General features: G+C 54.7%; 5 protein-coding genes across 5 annotated transcripts; 2 read left to right on the plus strand and 3 right to left on the minus strand.

Moving 5' to 3' along the window:
- Positions 1 to 2,810: 2,810 nt before the first annotated feature.
- GCG54_00011319 (uncharacterized protein) lies at positions 2,811 to 4,523 on the minus strand (the record flags this gene model as incomplete). Its single annotated transcript, XM_045411224.1, has 1 exon — positions 2,811 to 4,523. One exon carries the CDS (start codon positions 4,521 to 4,523, stop codon positions 2,811 to 2,813), a length of 1,713 nt encoding a protein of 570 aa, XP_045268282.1.
- Positions 4,524 to 7,927: 3,404 nt separating this feature from the next.
- GCG54_00011320 (60S ribosomal protein L10-A) lies at positions 7,928 to 8,904 on the minus strand (the record flags this gene model as incomplete). Its single annotated transcript, XM_045411225.1, has 4 exons — positions 7,928 to 8,163; positions 8,219 to 8,603; positions 8,661 to 8,804; positions 8,860 to 8,904. 4 exons carry the CDS (start codon positions 8,902 to 8,904, stop codon positions 7,928 to 7,930), a joined length of 810 nt encoding a protein of 269 aa, XP_045268283.1.
- A 407-nt stretch (positions 8,905 to 9,311) lies between these two features.
- Positions 9,312 to 9,867, plus strand: GCG54_00011321 (60S ribosomal protein L30; the record flags this gene model as incomplete). The annotated part of the gene is made up of 3 exons (XM_045411226.1): positions 9,312 to 9,442; positions 9,503 to 9,605; positions 9,769 to 9,867. 3 exons carry the CDS (start codon positions 9,312 to 9,314, stop codon positions 9,865 to 9,867), a joined length of 333 nt encoding a protein of 110 aa, XP_045268284.1.
- Positions 9,868 to 12,309: 2,442 nt separating this feature from the next.
- Positions 12,310 to 14,260, plus strand: GCG54_00011322 (uncharacterized protein; the record flags this gene model as incomplete). Its single annotated transcript, XM_045411227.1, has 2 exons — positions 12,310 to 12,952; positions 13,002 to 14,260. 2 exons carry the CDS (start codon positions 12,310 to 12,312, stop codon positions 14,258 to 14,260), a joined length of 1,902 nt encoding a protein of 633 aa, XP_045268285.1.
- A 2,042-nt stretch (positions 14,261 to 16,302) lies between these two features.
- Positions 16,303 to 16,867, minus strand: GCG54_00011323 (uncharacterized protein; the record flags this gene model as incomplete). The annotated part of the gene is made up of 3 exons (XM_045411228.1): positions 16,303 to 16,374; positions 16,451 to 16,535; positions 16,650 to 16,867. 3 exons carry the CDS (start codon positions 16,865 to 16,867, stop codon positions 16,303 to 16,305), a joined length of 375 nt encoding a protein of 124 aa, XP_045268286.1.
- Positions 16,868 to 17,927: the final 1,060 nt, after the last annotated feature.

Below are 17,927 nucleotides of genomic sequence, written 5' to 3' on the forward strand. Positions count from 1 at the left end.
AGCTGGTGCGAATGTTAGCTCTGTCCTATCCTGTGCTGTCCGGACCGGCAAGGCAAGGTATACGGCATGCGGGATGCGGTATGTCCAGGCTGGAAGTCGGCATTCGCAAGCCCACCGGGGGAATCCTCAGGGCCGATGCAACAACCTGGAAAGCAAATGCACCCACCCAAACACGGAAGAAGATATGGGAGCAGCACGGTAATGAATTGGCGATAGAGTGCTCTATATATATACGCGTGCGCTTTTGCGTAGCTGATGTGCGCGGCTCGAAGAATGGCAGACGAACCGTCGAGGCGAATAATTGACTGGAGGGGAACGGGGTGTTGTTGATGAAAGTGAGGCGGCGACGGGATTGGGCGACGGCGGGACGAGCACGACAGATTGAACGACGACTGGGACCGTTGGCCGATGGAGGATGGCGGGGGGTACTACGGAGAGAGCAGGAACGAGGGAGTAACCAAGTCACAATCCCAGTAGCACAGATGGCATGGGGATGAGAGATAATTGTGGAGCAGAAGAGAGAGGGAAACAGTCAGAATAGAGTGTTAGGTAGCATCCAGAATCAATATGGCCGAGTTTCTCCAGTTGTCGGTATCCGTCGTCAGTCAGTTGATGCGTCTCGTCGAGGTGTTGTCGGAACGCAAGAGATGCAGGTGTTAGGAATGACTCGAAAGGGGATGCAGGGGTTCCTGATATCCCGCGCCTTGTCCTGAGGCCTCTGTCGGTGTCGGGTCAAAATAAGGTCATGATGTTAGCGCTGGTGGTAGTTGAAGTGGACAGGCAGCTAACAAGAGCTGTGATGTCGCAACATGAACTCGTTGGAGGAGGTGGTGATGGTGTGCCTGGTTGCTGCTAGCTGTACGTACAGAATAGGCGCATGCACTATGCAGGATGCGCGCTATCTGTACGCGAGGTCGGTGGTCGCCTCCTCACCCATCCACATCACCCAGCCATGCCATGCATCCATGGCACGGCAATGGGCCCTGTTTGCCTGTGTGGACGGCTTCAGAGCAGCAAAGTCGGCTGTTTGGGGGAGATGGATAGTGAACCGTCTGCTTCAGCTGCTCTCCCTGCTGCAGGTGGCAGGCCGCAGCAGCTGGCGCTTCTGGCGCGCGACCTCCAAACCCAGCAATCAACCCTTGGAGGCACTCACCTCACGGAGGAGGGGGGAGGAACAGCAGAAAAAAAAAAGATGGAAGAGCGCAACCTCGACGCGTAAAGTGTCCAGGTGGTTCGCGGCAATCCCTGCAAGCTCCATGTTCCTGGTCCACGGCGGAAGCATCCCATTGGCCCGACGCGCTTGGAAAGCGCAGGTTGAGCGACTCGGACCCTATCCCTCGCCCGCCCTTCTCCACCCGCGCAACTTGTATCTCGCAGAGCACAAACTCCAAACTCCCCTCCAGAATGATGCCGTGAACTGCGAGTCCTCTCTCCTGCAGCTACTTCGCCAACCTCAACCTCCCCATGTCTTGCTTAGCCCCAAACAATGCGTTCCACTTTAAAGCGGTAGCCCGTAGGACAAACAAACAGGGCATCTCACACTGTGTGCCGTTCATTGGTGGTAGTGTTAGTGTTAGTGGTAGGGAGGAGGGGCAAATAGTTGTAAAAAGCAACGACAACCGCCGCTGTTAGTGCTGGGCTGGGCTGGGCTGGCTATCCATTCCGGACCAGAGATGGCCGCACAGATGTGATGCACTCCTGGCCATCGCACCCAGGTTGTGATTGAAAATCTGGAGAGCGCGGGCACACACGCCTTAATTGCGTCTTTTTTTCACGGCTGTCAAGGCGAACTACAACGCCGACAATCCACACGGGGTTGCGCAGGCTTACAAGTTTGATGATGCTATCCATTCGCAAGCGTGAGGCGTCCGCCCCGAAGATCCGCTGAGCGTGAGGCGCCCAACATGACTGGCCTCCAAGCGAGAGACAACTGTCAGGATTGTCTGGATAGCGCCCTTGTCAACAGGCAAGTCTCCACAGGAATCCTAATCTTGTGCACGTTTCAAATAGCCTCGCAGTTCCACGGTTGGCTCAAGACGTCAACTTGAGGTGAGGAGAGCGTTGATAGTGCGGCGTGAATGATGGCAACGTGTGGTTTACCTGCCTGTCTGGGTCCGGTGTGCGCCATGGGACCAGGAAGACAAGCAACGCAGGCACCCCCGGGATGACGAGCTCTGAGGGATAAACGACCGTCGATCAAGCTTCGAAACACCCTCGTCTGTTGAGCCCGTTTCGCAGCATTTCCCCCAATCGTCCGACTCGTTCACCGATACTCGGACTGCCTGAGGTTAAAAAGTAGCTGCCACACCAACTGGACCTGCCAAGCTGCCTTGTGTCACCCTTCCCGTCCCGCCTTCGGGGCCTAAGCTCCACAATCTGCCGCCGCCCAGCCGGTCCATCCGGCCACTCATCCGGAGCAGTGGACCATTCCCTTCCCGGCAGCTCTGCCTGCCTATCACGGAAAGTCTTACCTTTTCCCCATCAACGCATCATTCATTTTCCTTAGCCATATCGCGTCTTTCATCACAACATAGACCAGATAGCTCGACGGGCAAAAAATATGTTTCTTACGTTGTAACGGCTCGACATGATTGTGAATTGTAGTATGTAGATATCAGTACCTCTAAGTGGACTTGTCATGATGATGATATGATGCAAATGCTCCCGAGTTCCCCGTAAATCGTGTGAAACAACTCGTCAACTCCCGCTGACCCAAATAATGTACATCTAGTGTGAACAAACGCCGTGCCGAGCCGGTGACTGCAGATCATTGGCGTTATGACTCTGCTCTACTGTTGATGATGGCAGCACTAAACCTCGCCCCAGCTTCCCATGGGACCTGCCGAGACGATGGCCGAACCTGTCCCAATGGACCCTCCGATGTCCCAGTAGTGACGCGATGAAACGCTGCTGCGTCTCGCCGAGCGTCTCGTGCTCTGGCTGGCACAGCTAGACGCGTGCCGCATGGCGGCTGGACTCGACGGCGTCGTCGCCTTGAATGTCCTCCGCTCTGCCGGTCGTGCTCGGGATACGAGCGGGTGATGCTGACGCACCCGCGCGGCCTTAGCTGCTGTGTCTGGGGTGCTTGAGGTGGCAAGGTGGGAAGTACCAGTTGTGAAAGCCGACGACGGTGTAGACCGTGAGCTAAAACGAGACCGCAGATATCTGAAAACGAGGTTGACGTCCAAGTCTTGCTCCCACTCCTCTTGGGTGAAAGATGTGGGCAGAGGAGTTGACTCATCTCGAGTCACAGGCACGGGAGCATCCGACTGGGGCCGCACAGTGGGGATGTCGATAGGGCGCGCATGCTGAACCATTGTTGGTCGGAATTCAGGCATTGCTGTCGACGCTTCCCGCACGGGAGCAATTGGCGTATCAGCAGCCGATTCTGGGATGACTGGTAGTCCGGCGTAGGGGATCGGCATCTGCTGCATGCGAGTGTACGTTGAGAAGGCCCCCGGATGAGGTGACACCTGATTCACCAGCAGACCAAGCTCTTTGGACACGCGCTCGAGAGCTCGGAACTGCCACGATGAGTCAGAGTTCGGTGTAGGTGTGGCAGAAAGATCGGCGCTTGTCTTGGGCGTTGTAGAAAGGTCCTCATCAGTCGGGAGCTCCTCTCCAAGGAGAATGGAGAGCATCCTCTCGTCAATGCCCAACTCGTGGAGAACCTTGCGGGCAATCTTGGCGAGGACACCGCCGTCTTCTTCCTTGGTGTCAGTCGATTCATAGTGCCAGTCCATGCTGTCAGCATCGTCCTCATTTCCAATCACACTTAATGTTGCAACGTCCTCCGCCTGCTTCTCTTCTGTTGACATTGTCGGCTTTGCAGACACCATAGACTGGCGGCGGCGTCTGGTTTCCTTGCTGATCTCTTGCAAGAGGATGCGACTTTGTTCTAGACGCCAAGCCTCGATTCTCTGCATCTTGTGCGTCTCTTGCTCCTGCTCGACCTCCATCTCGAGCTGGGCCAGCTCGAGACTCTCACGCCGCCTCCGCAGGTGGTTAGGATTGAACCTCTCAAAGGCATAGAGCTGCTCCTGGACCTCAGGACTGTCAAGCCGGAAAGAACCCAGGCCATCGTGGGCCGGTAGTACAGGGACATTCTGGCCCACTGCGGCACCGGCAGACTGAGTGTATAGACTAGGTACTGTCCGAAATTCAGGTAGGTGGCTGTCGAGGCTGTCGAGCTCGGGGTCGTCCTCGACAGACTCCTCGTCGACGGCGCTGGACAGAACGCCCGACTGTCGCGAGTCGGTGTCCCGAGCAGAGTGTAAAAACGTGTTGAGACTACCTATGTCACTAAGCCTCGATCTTCCGGGAGTAGGTAATGACTCCTCCTCCTCTTCACTGAGGTAAGAAGCTGTCGTTGTGTCATCGGTGGGCTCGAAGAGCACCCAGGAGTGGGAGGCATCGGTCGTGGCAGCGTCATGGTGGATCTGGGGAGCGTCCCGCTCGTCCTCGTGCACCGGGCGGACGGCGCGCTGCTGAGACAGCCGGCGGGTAGGTTGTTGGAAGGCCATGATGGGCCTCTATTCGAGTCGTCGGGTCGGTTGAAGGGGAAGAAACAACCAGAGAAGAGTCGTGTTCGTCCGATAAGAGAGGAGCGAGTATCACGATAAGGCTCCCCTAGTCGCGATATCGCAGTGGCGCTTCGATAGCGGCACCCTGGTAGTTATAGACGTGTATCGTTTGTGGTTCGACAACGGTTCGAGATCGAATCCTTGGAACAGTTCGGGGGAAAATCAGGTATTCGTGACAGAAGGAGGTCAAGAAGAGGTCAAGACTCAGGCCACACACACCAGATATATGTGGCAGCGACCTACTGGGACCAACAGCGATGGGCAAGGAAGAATGCGGGATGGATGATAAGAGCAGGATAAGGGGTGGGAGGGGTGGGTGCTTGGGGGCTAAGGCTAAGAGAGAGGATGACGGACTGGGGCTGTCAATGATTAAGGCGTCACCGACTAAGGCAAGTAAGTACCTTGTGGGAAGTACCTCAACACTTGACCCTGGCAGTTGCAGTTCCAGTTGCCGGAGCTGGAAGGACCACCTGCCCTACTACTTCGGATAGGTACCGGAACCTGCGCCCAGCGAAAAAGGATACTCTACTTGAGCTTGGGTGAGTAGGTGAATCGCGTAAGTACTATTACATGCGAACACCGCGCGCCGTTACGAATAACACCGAGGAGGGGCGATGAGAAGAGAAGTGGGCGAGTGGGCGAACTCGGCGGGATAGCGGGCCAGGCGCGGTATCCTCAGACATCAAAGCCAGAGCCCAGCAGACAAGCAATCAACAGGAAGGGGGCACAGGAGACGAGAGAAACAGCGAATGGAAGGGGGAGAAGGGGGGCGGATGAATGCGCCAAAGTGAGACCGGGAAATGGGAATGGGGGTGGCACACACGGCTTGGTGCTCTGAATGGTGGTACACACTGCTCGTGGTGAGGAACACTTGGGGAGGGATGATGTGCTCGCGTGCGGCGGGCAAGGGATCCACGATCAAGACAACAACCAAAGGGAAATCTTTGGGACACCCATCCATGGCCTTTTTTGCCTTTGGTTTGGCTCGGGGGCCCTACGGCGGCGGTTGCGAATGCCAGTCACCACCACCCACTGTCTGTCAACCCGTCGCCCACCGACTTGTTGGAGACGTCCATGAGCCCGAGTCCTGACAACCCACTCATCCATGAACTGGCCTGGTGCTGGGCTGACTGGTTTGACTGATGAGGTGCGGATGGCGTTAGGCCCCTCCTAGAGGCTGGCTGGTCACTGGCTGCGCTGAGAGGCTGCCACACCATTTCCCCCCTTGGGACCTGCTGCAATGGTTCAGATGCGCCCTGAGCGGAGGGGACATGATGAGACTGAGACATGGCGGTAAGACTCTGTCTAGAATGGAGGGGAGAAGCTATGAACTCTGTTTGTTGCTTTGCTTGTTTCCCACTACGTGTGCGGACGCGCTCCAACAGGTGAGCTTGCTTTGCTGTACGGATACGGGAAATCCAGAACAAAACACTCGTGTCATTTTTTGCTTTTCTACGAATCACCTTGCGGGCGGGCAACGGCTGCGTCGTCTCAGTCACCCGTTGCCGCCGTTTGGCAGGCGACAGGCAGAGCAGTTGCGGTGCAGATTGGCCCGGTTCATCGGTGACGATATCGAGTCCACTTGCAATGTCAAGTGACATGCCAAAAGTACACTGGAATTGATACCCGCCCTCACTGCGGGAGGCTGGAACAACAAAAGATGGGCCAGTTCTCCTTTCAACCTTCGACATGGTCATCTGTCTCGTACATAAACTTCAGGGGGTTGGCAGCGACCGCCGTGGCTATCTGTTTTTCCAATAGCCAAATATTGCAACAGGCCAGCCCATGCTTGTGGTGATGCATATCGACCTCCCATTCGCAGGGTGGCGGCATCTGCAGCCCAGGACTCCCATTCCATCTCACCCCCATCAGCTTATCACCGAGATCAATGCAGCATTCCGAGTCTTCGGCCCCTCCTAGAGAGAGAAATAGTGTATGAAAAAAAATCTCCCATCCCACTCTAATGACTCTTTTCGCGCTCCTTTTCGGGCCATTCTCTCCCCATCCCGAATTTCGGAGCAGCTGAGGCGTCTTCTCGAACCTCTCACGAGTCGTGTCGAGGTACCAAGACCAAGCCTTTGAACTATACCCCAAAGCCAACGCCCAAAAGACGTTCCAACTCCAACTCCCACCCAACGGTCTCACACCGAACACCATCCGAAATCCCGATAACGTCATTTGGGTCACCTGGGATCTCGGTGGGACCTGATCGCCGCCCACCCTCTTCGCTGAGAGGTTGCTGGCTTGCCCTCCGAACGTCGCTTCACAGTCCGCGTCGCTCCCCTCTGGTGAACGTATCTCCCCCCATTTCATCCCACCAACCAGCAACCCTAGATCTCGCTGCGGCCTTCCTACTGGCGCGCACCATCTGCTCCCGTCGTGTCTGCCTTTCTGCGCTTGCGCCTGCATCTCTGACAAGTCGTCCTGAGAAGGGTGAGGCGTGCGGCTGGTTCGGTTGTTCCTGCACTGGGCCTCCAAGATACATGCGTAGTAAGATGCTACTGTCAGATGGCTATTCTTATGTGACTTTCAGGCAAGTAGCTGAACATAAGCCTATGTTACTCTATATATCTTATTCAAACCACGTATCTCTCAGCTTCGGCTACTTCCTTCAGCCTCTGCGTTGTGCTTACGACATCAAGGCTACCTCACTTCCCAGCCATCCGGATAAAGCCCGCCGGACGGAGGCCTGAATCATAACGTAGGATGGGAGAAAAAAATATTTGCAGTCATTACGTACGGTTTGCCTCAAGAAGCCCCATCTCATTCAGCGTCAAGCGCACCTCATTTCTGGTAATCAGATGGGCCCCCTTCCAGGGACCTCCTCGAGACAAGCTGGGCGCAGTCTGGCAGATGGGGGCGTCCGCGTGACCACGTTGTGTACGTGCCCACCCATGCAGTGCTATTCAATGCTATGGATGATCCACGGGCCAGACCGTCGACCACGATGCGTTACTAGCGACACACGGATTCACACGTTGACATCATCTTAGCTTGAGCCTCAGCACTTCCTGTGGGTTGAATGCATGTCTCGGAGAAAAAGTAAGGGTATCAGTTTGCCTAGTAGGCCGTACATTAAGCTTCATACTAAGCCTGCTTACGACCCTACTCACAAAGTCCGTTGATTTTGTTCCACCCTTTCCCCAGATCCAGATGCCCGTTCATCAAGCAGTTCGTCAGTCAGTAATCGCATGGTGCTCATATGTGACGTATGGAATGCCAATGATTGAATTCCTATCTAGAGCCTGCCTCGGCATGACTCTCTTGATGATGACATGCAATTCACTTTAGACGCCAGCCTGTAGAAACCCAAATCCCATAAGAAACACGAATCTTTTCCCTTCTTAAGCCTCAGAGGCGAAAGCGTCGGGGAAGCGCTTCATGTTCTCCTTGAGCGAACCGTGGTTGCTGAGGAACTGGACGTAGGCACCGTCGACCTTGACGCGGCCAGCAGCCTTCTTGTCGAGGTACTCGTCGCGGCGGAGAGGAGTGAAGCCCCAGTTCTTGGAGATAATGATCTTCTGGCGACCGGGGAACTTGTACTGGGAGCGGCGGAGGGCCTCGAGGGCGGTGGCCTTGTCTGTTGAAGTTGTTAGCGTTTGCAAAGTGATTCTTTTCTTCCGCGTATGACGTACTGGAGTCACGAGTGCGGACGCTCATGATGATCTGGCCAATGTTGACACGGGCAACAGTGCCGTTGGGCTTGCCCCAGGCACCACGCATACCAGTCTGAAGTCTATCGGCACCGGCGCAAGACAACATCTTGTTGATACGGACGACGTGGTAGGGGTGAGCGCGGACACGGAGGTGGAAACCTTCCTTGCCGGCAACCTTGACGAGGTACTTGTTGGCGCAGATACGAGCGGCCTCGAGGGCCTCGGAACTCAGCTGCTCATACTCGTTGGAGACGAGGTGGATGCAGAGAGGGAAGTCGTCGACGTTAGCCTTCTTGCGACCGAGATCGAAGATACGGATCTTGGGGTCGGGGACACCACGGTTGAACCGAGACTTGGGGTACGGCTGGAAAAAAGGAGTTTGTCAGCATAATCGTTCCAGGAAAAAACAAAAAAAAGGCACATTATCGCCCGCGACGACGCCCGCATCCCATTCCAACAAAATGTGCCGTATGTCCATCGCACACAGGCTGTTTTCAAGGCGAAGATCATCGCAGTCCTCTTGACGCGGAGTTTCCTCCCTTCTCTCCTTCTCCAGTGCGCAAGACTTGGCTTAAGATTTTGGGCGTCGTCGTAGAAGACAAGGATTCGATAATGCTCACCTTGTTCTTGCAGTAGCGGTAGCAACGGGCGGGACGGCGGGCCATTTTGTCGGTGTTGATCTCACGGGATCCGTCGAACTGTTCTGTGGTGTTGGGTTAGTTGGGGTTGGCGAGGGGGACAAAACCTGGACCTACCGGCTTATTTGTGAAGTGAGGAGCGTCGATGGGTTTGTCATCGTACCGGCCTTTTGCTGAGAAATCTTTGTGGCGACGGCCCCACCTACGCTCGCTAAAGGCAGGAGCCAGGACACGGACCTGCCTACTCTTTAGGGCTCAGGGAGGCAGGAGCGATTTGATTGGTCGCACTTCCCAGAATCCCCCGCCCCTTCCAGAGCAAGTCAAAACCAAAAAAACCGCTTTGCAATTTTTCTTCTTGCGACGACATCGACGACAACTTCCGCCCAACGCCCGCACCCAACTAACCGGCCAACTTCGCCCAAAACTCAGTCGCAATGGCTCCCATCAAGAAGAACAAGAAGGACCAGAACTCCATCAACAGCAGGCTTGCGCTTGTGATGAAGTCTGGTAAGGTCGTCCTGGGCTACAAGTCGACCCTCAAGTCCCTCCGCTCCGGCAAGGCCAAGTACGTTTTTCACCACTTCGGAAGCCGCAGCCTTCGAACACTTTCTAACATCGCCACCAGGCTTATCCTCATTGCTGGCAACACTCCCCCTCTCCGCAAGTCCGAGCTTGAGTACTACGCCATGCTTTCCAAGGCCCCCGTCCACCACTTCTCCGGCACCAACGTAAGTTGATTACCAATGTTGCTCTGTAAGCGTCAAGCAAGTGCTTGGCGCCCTTTCTTCTCTTGCTATCGGTCTCGGAGACAATGTCCCTTGGCCAACCCAGCGAAGAAGTCTATATTCAGACTTTGGAGGGTGAACAAAGGCTTACCTGCTATACCCACAGATTGAGCTCGGTACCGCCTGCGGTAAGCTCTTCCGTTGCGGCACCATGGCCATCATCGACGCCGGTGACTCCGACATCCTCAGCGACCAGGTTGCTTAAGAGGTTGAACCAAAATTGGGCTGGCTGGGAACGGCGTTAGGGAAATGGTCAAAGTAAAAAATGCATTTCGCAGTTTGGGATGCGCGGCTTGGGATATGCCGCTATGATACCTCGGAAAGGTCGCGAAAAAGAACGACTTCATGACAGACCAGATAGGCCACCTTTGAATCAAAAAGACTCGCCTGTTACCCAGCCATTCAGCGAGGTTCATCAGTGCTCAATGTCCCTCCTTGGCAGTGTTACCAAGCCACACTTGCGTGTCTAATAATCATACATGCCTGTGGTCATCCGTCGTGGCGGTTGGATTGGATCTGTGGCTTTCACCAACGGAAGTCGATCCTCCCAAGCAACCAAGCTGGTGGTGCCCGTGGCTTAGACTTCAACGGTGGAACAGTGCCATGACCATGACCGAGCCAAACAATGAGATGCTTCCCGTCCCGTCAAACCTGTTCGTCTGCGGAACCGGGCTGGGTTGATGGTTGTCACCGTCTCGGCAGCTGTCAGCCGCTGGTCAGGAGGACAGCAAATTAGTATGGGTGTCAAGATGGCTTTCTCTAATACTGGAACAGGAAGGCTGCCTTCGCTCTGGCAGTGTGCATTAATGGCAACATGAGGATAATTTCATAGTTCCCACTGAGGTGAGTTCTGGCCGGTCTCGTGCAGATTGTCGTCCAATGACTCGATGGGGGACCTGGGTACAGAAGACGGGCCGAGCCCACTAACATGGACGGGCTCCGCATTCCGGTTCCTCAGCATGGAGGAAATAGGGGTGCGGGTTGCGGAGGACCCCTACCATTGCATGTGCTTGCTAAGACGTCGTGGTAGATGTGAGCAGCTTGCTACTGCGAGGTACAACGGTTCCCTACGTCCAAGGGAGCGCGGCCGGGTATTCCTGAGGCTTCCGCTAGGGAAGGAGACACCAGATAGCAGATGGCTATAGGGATTAGGGACGGACGAGAGCGAGGCGAGGAACATGGCATCCCAAGGGCTATGCCTGACAGACTATCGACAGCGACGAGGGTGTTTCAGCAAGACCCCAAAACTGCATCAAGTTCCTATTCGCTGATGGCAGTGATTGTGGTTTACGTGTTTTGTTGTTATTGTAGACGCGATTTGATTCGACTTTGAAGGACGGAGTATCAAAGCCGTATAAACCTTGGTGGTCTGCCCTCTGGTTCACGTACATGGAAGGCGAGTCCTGTTGCCTCTTTTCACCTACCGTTTCCCAGAAGCCAGTTCCCATACCCTCGCCACAGCAGCACGAGAGAAGGTTACCGTCGCAGTCGTCCCATCTTGTCGCAAAAGACGAGACGGCGTGTGCAGCATCCGCATTCGCAGCGCAGCGCTGGCCACTGCCTGGCACTGCCGTCATCGTCCCGCCATCGAGCCACCGAGCCCGACTCGACACAGCAGTTTCTCTGAAAGAGGAAGAGACGGGACTGGTGGTGACTGAAACAAGAGGTTCCTACAGTGCCCTCGGACGCATCCAACGACAGCAACAGAGTCTCGGCAAGACGCAACACGGCGCGAGCATAGCAATCGAGGAAAGCATAGCGTTGACCGAACTACGGGGTTCAGATTCAGAGTTCCTGGTGGTCGCTGTGAAGGTTTGCGTATGACGGCTGGTTCGTTCTGCAGGAGGTTCGGTGCTTGAGCGGGAAGAGAAGAGACTCAGACGCAGCGCAACGTTAGCGGCCTGGAGTTGGACGGGAGACAAAAAAAAGCATCGTTTCTCAGGTCGAGCTATTCCCCGAGTGCTGGTTGGTCGACGCCCTCCCATTCCCGACGGCCTAGCGAATTAAACCCCTGGAGACACCCCCCGATATATCGGAAATTCGCTGGAGACAGTCCCTGCGGTCTGGACAGTGACTGGACAACCGTCACCGTCACCGACAAAACGCATCCGACTTGTGGATTTGCTTGCTGCTCTCCGTGTACGGGCAGATACGCAGTACAAACCGCAGGTACCTTACCTGACCGGGGCTGACTGTCTGACACCCGACGACTTAAGCTTGCACAGCTGCTGCCGCACACCCTCTTTTCTGCACCGCACTCCTACTACTTGGCCCTCTTCACTGGCACCTGCGTTGCACAGCACAGCACACTTTCGCATTCCATCTCTGACTTCTGGGGCCCAACGATCGACAACAAGACCGACTCCCCTCCGTCTTGTCCCTCCTCCCACTACGCCACTTGTTCCAAGAATAAGCCATTACAACATTCTGCTGAGGTAGATTGTTTCCTCTGGAACGAAACATCGTCACTACAGAAATAACCCGCACCCACACGGCACATTGCACACACCGCAGTGCTTGCCCTTATCCCCAGACCTCGACCAAAAAAAAGAAGGGCGATTCCCCCGCTCCCGTTTCCCCAGGTTACCTCCGCCGCGACTAGAACACAACAACACCATCGCCACAAACAAAGCCCGCCGCGACAATAATGTCAGCTGCTACTGCAAAGAAGCCGCCCGCCGGCGGTGTCGGTAGAGTCTCTTCTACCGACTCAGCCTCGCCCTCTTCTTCTCCTGCGAGAACCCCCTCGAGATCTTCCACCCCGACCGCTACTTCAGCTCCGCGCAGAGGTCCCCCTCGCACCACAACCCCCGTCTCTGCTCGTGTGGCCGCCCATGCCAGGAGAGGCTCAACCATGAGCACCCCCAACATTACTGCTCCTGACACCAGCAACACCGACGCCGAGGAAGCTGCTAGGGCCGAAACTGTTGCGCTGCTTGACGACCTCAAGGAGCGCCTCTCCAAGGCCGAAATCTCCTCCGAGCAGTACAGGAAACAGGCCGAAGTACTGCAGACGAGGCTGGATGATGCGCTCAAGGAGTCTGCCAAGCTGGAAGAGAAGGTGCACGAGACCGAGGAACAGATCGAGACCCTGCGCAACGAGAAGAGAGAAAACGCGAGGCAGATGCGCGAGATGGAGACCATCTACGAGGCCGAGAGGAGTTCTATGAACAAGGAGAAGGAAGAGTTCAACAACAGGGAGGAGGAGATGCAGACCATCATCCAGAGGCTGAAGGACACCCTGTCGCAAAGAATGAACGACGAGGAGGGCAGCAGGTCCTCAAGGCAATGTAGGTGTTTCATCATGTCCATCAACGCCTTATTACTAACATCAAGCAGCAGCGGCGACGTCACCCAACGTTGACAACGGAAGCTTTGCACCACCTTCCTCCCTCAACCGCAGCGACTCGCGGAACAACTCCAAGCTGATCCTCCAGAAGGACAAGCTCATTGAGTCTTTGCGCCTGGAACTTGCCGAGGCCCAGATCAAGCTGGTCGAATCCGAGAACCAGGGTGGCGGGAGGCTGCAGGAGGTGGAACGGCTACTAATGGAAGCCCGCATGGCAAACGCCCGCCTTATGGAGGACAACGAGAGCTACCAGCTGCTCCTGCAGGAGAAGACCCTGAATGGCGATTTCTCTAAGAACGACTTCAGCTACATGGGTGTCTCCGCCAACCAGGATGCTCTCAATGCCCTCGAGGGCCGTTCTGGCGGCGCAAGCTTGGCCGATGAGCTGTCCGAGGCTTCAGACAGCACGTCCGATAATAACAACGAGCATGTCCGCCGCCTCGAGTCTGAGCTCAAGGGCATGAAGGATCAGAACAAGGCGTTGACGCTCTACATTAACAAGATCATTGAGAGACTTCTGCAGCACCAGGACTTCGAGCACATCCTCGACACATCGAGCGAGCCCAAGCCTGCCGCGGCCAACACCAACAAAGAACTCCCGCTCCCGCCTGCATCCGGAGCCTCGCTCCTGCAGCGCGCCAAAACCATGGCCGTCGGCCCGAACAAACCCAAGCCGAGGCCCATGTCTTACATGCCTTCGGCCACGCCAGCGAACTCGGCGCACACCGATCCGGAGACAGCGCCTCGCATTCCTATCGGCAACTTGACCCGCTCCTCCAGCACTCGCCGCTCCCGTCCGATGAGCGAGCAATTCACCGGCGTGAACCTCGTCAGCCAGATGTACAAGGGTCCGGGGGACGGGCCCATTTCACCGCCCCTTGGCTCCCCGCGCACCCCACGAACATCGCAAACTTTTTTCAACGGCAACCCCAACGCGGCGGCGCGGGCTCCGAGCGGCCAGCAGGCGCCTACGGCGGGTAACTTCCCCGGCATGCGCAGCGAGACCTCGAGCATGAGCGGCGACTCGGGCGACATCACCACGCCCCCTTCGCAGTCGCCTCCGCGTTCCCACCACGAGAAGCAGACCACGTTCGCCGGCGGTAACAAGCCCCGACCTCTGCGTCTGGTGCAGGAGAACTCCGAGGCCAAGCAGGAGAACAACAAGCGATCCAGTTGGATGGGCTGGGCCTCCGGCTGGGGCAAGAAGGATGAGAACGCGGCCGCCAATAGCGACCCGATCCCCGAGTAATCGCCGCAACATGATTACGCCGTTATGTTTATGACTTCTCCCTTATGCTTTGGCACAATCGCATCCATTTTTCTACACAACCGGGCGAAAAACTTTGGCATCGTTGGATACAGAAAAAAAGACAGACGGGATACCCCTTCTCTTTCGCGGGAACGCTGGAACTCTTTTGTCCTTTGGGTCCTTCATATGGCACTAGCTTTTTAACTTAGCTTTGCGGACGCACATCACTAAAGGTCTGGTGGCATTGCAGCTTAGTTGTACGAGACGAAGACAGCGCCCCGTCGCCAGCATCTTGTTTTTCTGTTTCTGTTTTTTGGCAGAGGTGCTCTTGCTTTCTTATGGCCAGGTACTTATTCTTTAAAACCCACTATATCTATTCATCAGTTCTTTTTTTGAAAGAGGGAGGAGGAGGCAAGACATGTTTGTTTGGCTCTCAAGCCTGTGCATGAGGGACGAATTGAAGCATAGGAAGATGAGGGATACGTGTTTCCAATGGTGTTCATGAACAAAACAGCATGACAGTATGCTGAGACTACTTGATGACGGGCGTCTTTGCATAGTTTAGCCTTGCGGGTTTGCCAAATCCCATGGTATTCGCTGAAGAGGTGTAATGTTGGATAGATACATGAGTAATGCAGAGATGGTTTGATGTTAGCTATGTAATTCCAAGCTGCTCTGTGATTGTCGTGCTTGTGTGCGTCATGTTTGTCTGGAAACCGCAGATAGTGGTAGACTGTGGCGGCCAAGAACCTAAGAATAGCCGCGAAAAGAACGAGGTCCGTTTTCAGATGAAGATTGTCGGACTGAGCCTGAGTCGGTTTAGAGTTGGATAGCTTTCAATGATTGGGATGACAGGAGATCCAAGGTTTGGGTCTTGGAGTGCACGACTCTTTCCTCAGATGCTGCAAGGGAGAAGGCTATCTGCGGAATCTTGTCATGATCTCAGTGCGTGTATGACGTGGCGAAGACTCTGGCAGTTTCTACGATCCACGACTACGAACAGAGGTATTTGCGGATGTTAGTATCTAAGTACGGAATAGTTGTTGGTCTACCGGTCTTCAAGAGAAACTACTATCGTGCTACGGCGATTGTACCTCGTTGTCTCGTTGTCTCCATCGTCTTCGTCTCCCTTGTTCCTTGAATCACAATCTCAAATTTCTTTCAGCCATCAGACAGTACATCTATCTGAAAGATAGGCGGCGGTACGAGGGGGGAAAAGACTGTTTCAACAGCACAAGTCGAGAAAACGTGTATACTCCGAGCTATGCGAAGCCATCGCGGTCTTATTTCAAGAGCATCTTTTCCACCAGGCCGTCGATGAGCACAGTCTCTCGTGGCCGAAAGTGATGTTAGCATTACCGCTTCTTCCGGCATACCACAGGTTTTCACTTCAGCCAAACCGCTCCAGGCGACGAACTACATTCCGTTCCATCGCTACTATACACATTCCTCATCAGTGGCCATCTAAAAGACCGTTTAAAGTGTCTGTCAAAACATGAGCAATTCTAGCCCCAGGATTATGCCACGACCTCGCGTCAGAATTCATAATTCATGGAGTTCAAATCTCTTTGTCCGACGGCAAACTTATACCCTTTGGAAGAACATTCTGGTAGTCATCAAACTTTCCCATATTGTTGAGACGTCTGACTCGGCCGCTGAGAAATACGCACTGCCTTCCGCCCACGAACACGCGTCTAGGCCTCATGAAACCCGTCCGTTTCGCGACTCAAGACAGGCTTCATCCTCGTCCAACACGAGACCTCAGAGCAGCTCAACCAAGACCAGGCGGCCTCTTTTTCCGCATAATCATCATCTCCCCCACCAGCCACGTTTTTTCCCCCCAGGACCCCTTATTTCCATGCATAGACCACTCAATTTGGACCTCCATTCCGAGACCGAAAATCTCCGTGAAATCACACACATTTCCCTTGTGATGAGATGAGAGAAGCACGGTTCAACTGGGGACCGGAAGAAACAAAGTCTGGTCATTGGGCGCTTTCAACTTTGGATAGTCATTTTACTCATTCGTCTGCGTATGGGATTTACAAGCGGCTGACAAAGGCGTCAAGCTTCTTCTGGTTGTAGACGTCCGCCTCAACAAGCTTCTCCCACTTCTGGCAGAGTCACATGTCAGCGGCCATGACTCTTTGAACCGAACTCGAGTTAGAACGGGCAGCGAAGCAAACTCACCTTCTCGCCAGAGACCTTGATCAAGGTAGGCAGGTTCGTCACGTTGAACGGCTCCTGTCTCCACGGGTTCTCCTTGGTCCTCCACCTGTATATCCAAATCAGCGACTATCCAAGTCCAATTCCGCGCGTGCATGTTCTTGGTATTTTGCAAACGTGACTTTTGCAGACAAGCAGACCGTGGGAATGGGGGAAAACTCACTCCTCGGGCAACCCCGCGTAGGCAACCCTGACGGTACCCTCATCCCCGGCAAACCTCTTCTCAATGTACGGCTCCGCCGCCGTGCAGTCAGGGCACCACGACTTGCCGTTGCGGTGCGAGGCGTAGACGACGAGGTAGGCGGGCTTGTCCTCGCTGGCCTCGGCCTTGAGGGCGGCGGCGACGGCCGAGGCGGGCTCCTTGGTGTTGATGACGGGCATTGCTGGTGACTAGGAAGTTTAGATGGCGGTGGAAGCAAAATTCACAGTTGACGAACAAGAGAGATATGAAGAGTAAGTGAGAAGTGTTGTTGCGTGCTATATGACTCGTTTCTTGTAATGTCAATGGCACAATCTGTACAGTTACTTGCGTTATTTCAGACGTTGGGAAAAGGTTCCCGAAGCTTATCCGAGGACGCTCACAGACACCGCTGCCCACAACATTATTTCCGGGCACTCAATCAACTCAAATGCTTGCTGTAAATATCAACTGGAACCATGAGTTGAATCAACAGCTGCTAGGCTTGGATTTGTCAGACTCAGTTCCCACCCCCCAGCCATAAACCTCATTTGTGGTGGGCAACATCTAACTAAACCCACGCAAGACCAAAAAGGATTAATGCAAGCATACACAGATACCCAATCAGCAGAAGACAACATCACATCCAACCTCTAAGCAACAAAAATGTGACAACTGTGAGATTCGAACTCACGCATCTTTCGATACCAGAATGCTATCCTCTGAGAGGATCAAGCTGACGCTTGAGTCTGGCGCCTTAGACCGCTCGGCCAAGTTGCCCGATGTTCCTCGAATGAGCTTGCAAGGATTCAAGACGAAGTGGATCGTGTGGATGCTCAACCGGCGCCTTGCGCGGTCCCAAGACTCCTACTACTTGTGTACGATGTAGGTCGGTATCCAGGGCCCAGGCAGTCATAGAGAGTTGGCAGTGATTCCCGCCAAGCAGGGGAACGACTGTCTGTACTGATGCCCAATCCAAATAATAATCGCAACCGCCGGCATTCACCCAGTTCCATGTAGACATGGGAACAAGCAGACTATCGTCATCACGAGGAACTTGTAACGGGGGACCACTTCACCAGTTCTCCTCCTCGTGATCCTTATCATTAAACACAAAGTTGGCAGCGGACAGGGAAGGATGAAAGGGGGGGCATGTCACCGGCTAGCTTGACGTGGAGGGATTCTAGAGGCGTGGCAAAAGAAAAAAGGAAAAAGAAAAGAAAATTGCGAGATAGAGGGTTGCTTCGATGTGGGCCCCGAGCC

This window comes from Colletotrichum gloeosporioides, assembly GCF_011800055.1.
Source record: "Colletotrichum gloeosporioides strain Lc1 chromosome Unknown consensus_17, whole genome shotgun sequence".
In the NCBI taxonomy this organism is placed as follows: domain Eukaryota; kingdom Fungi; phylum Ascomycota; class Sordariomycetes; order Glomerellales; family Glomerellaceae; genus Colletotrichum; species Colletotrichum gloeosporioides.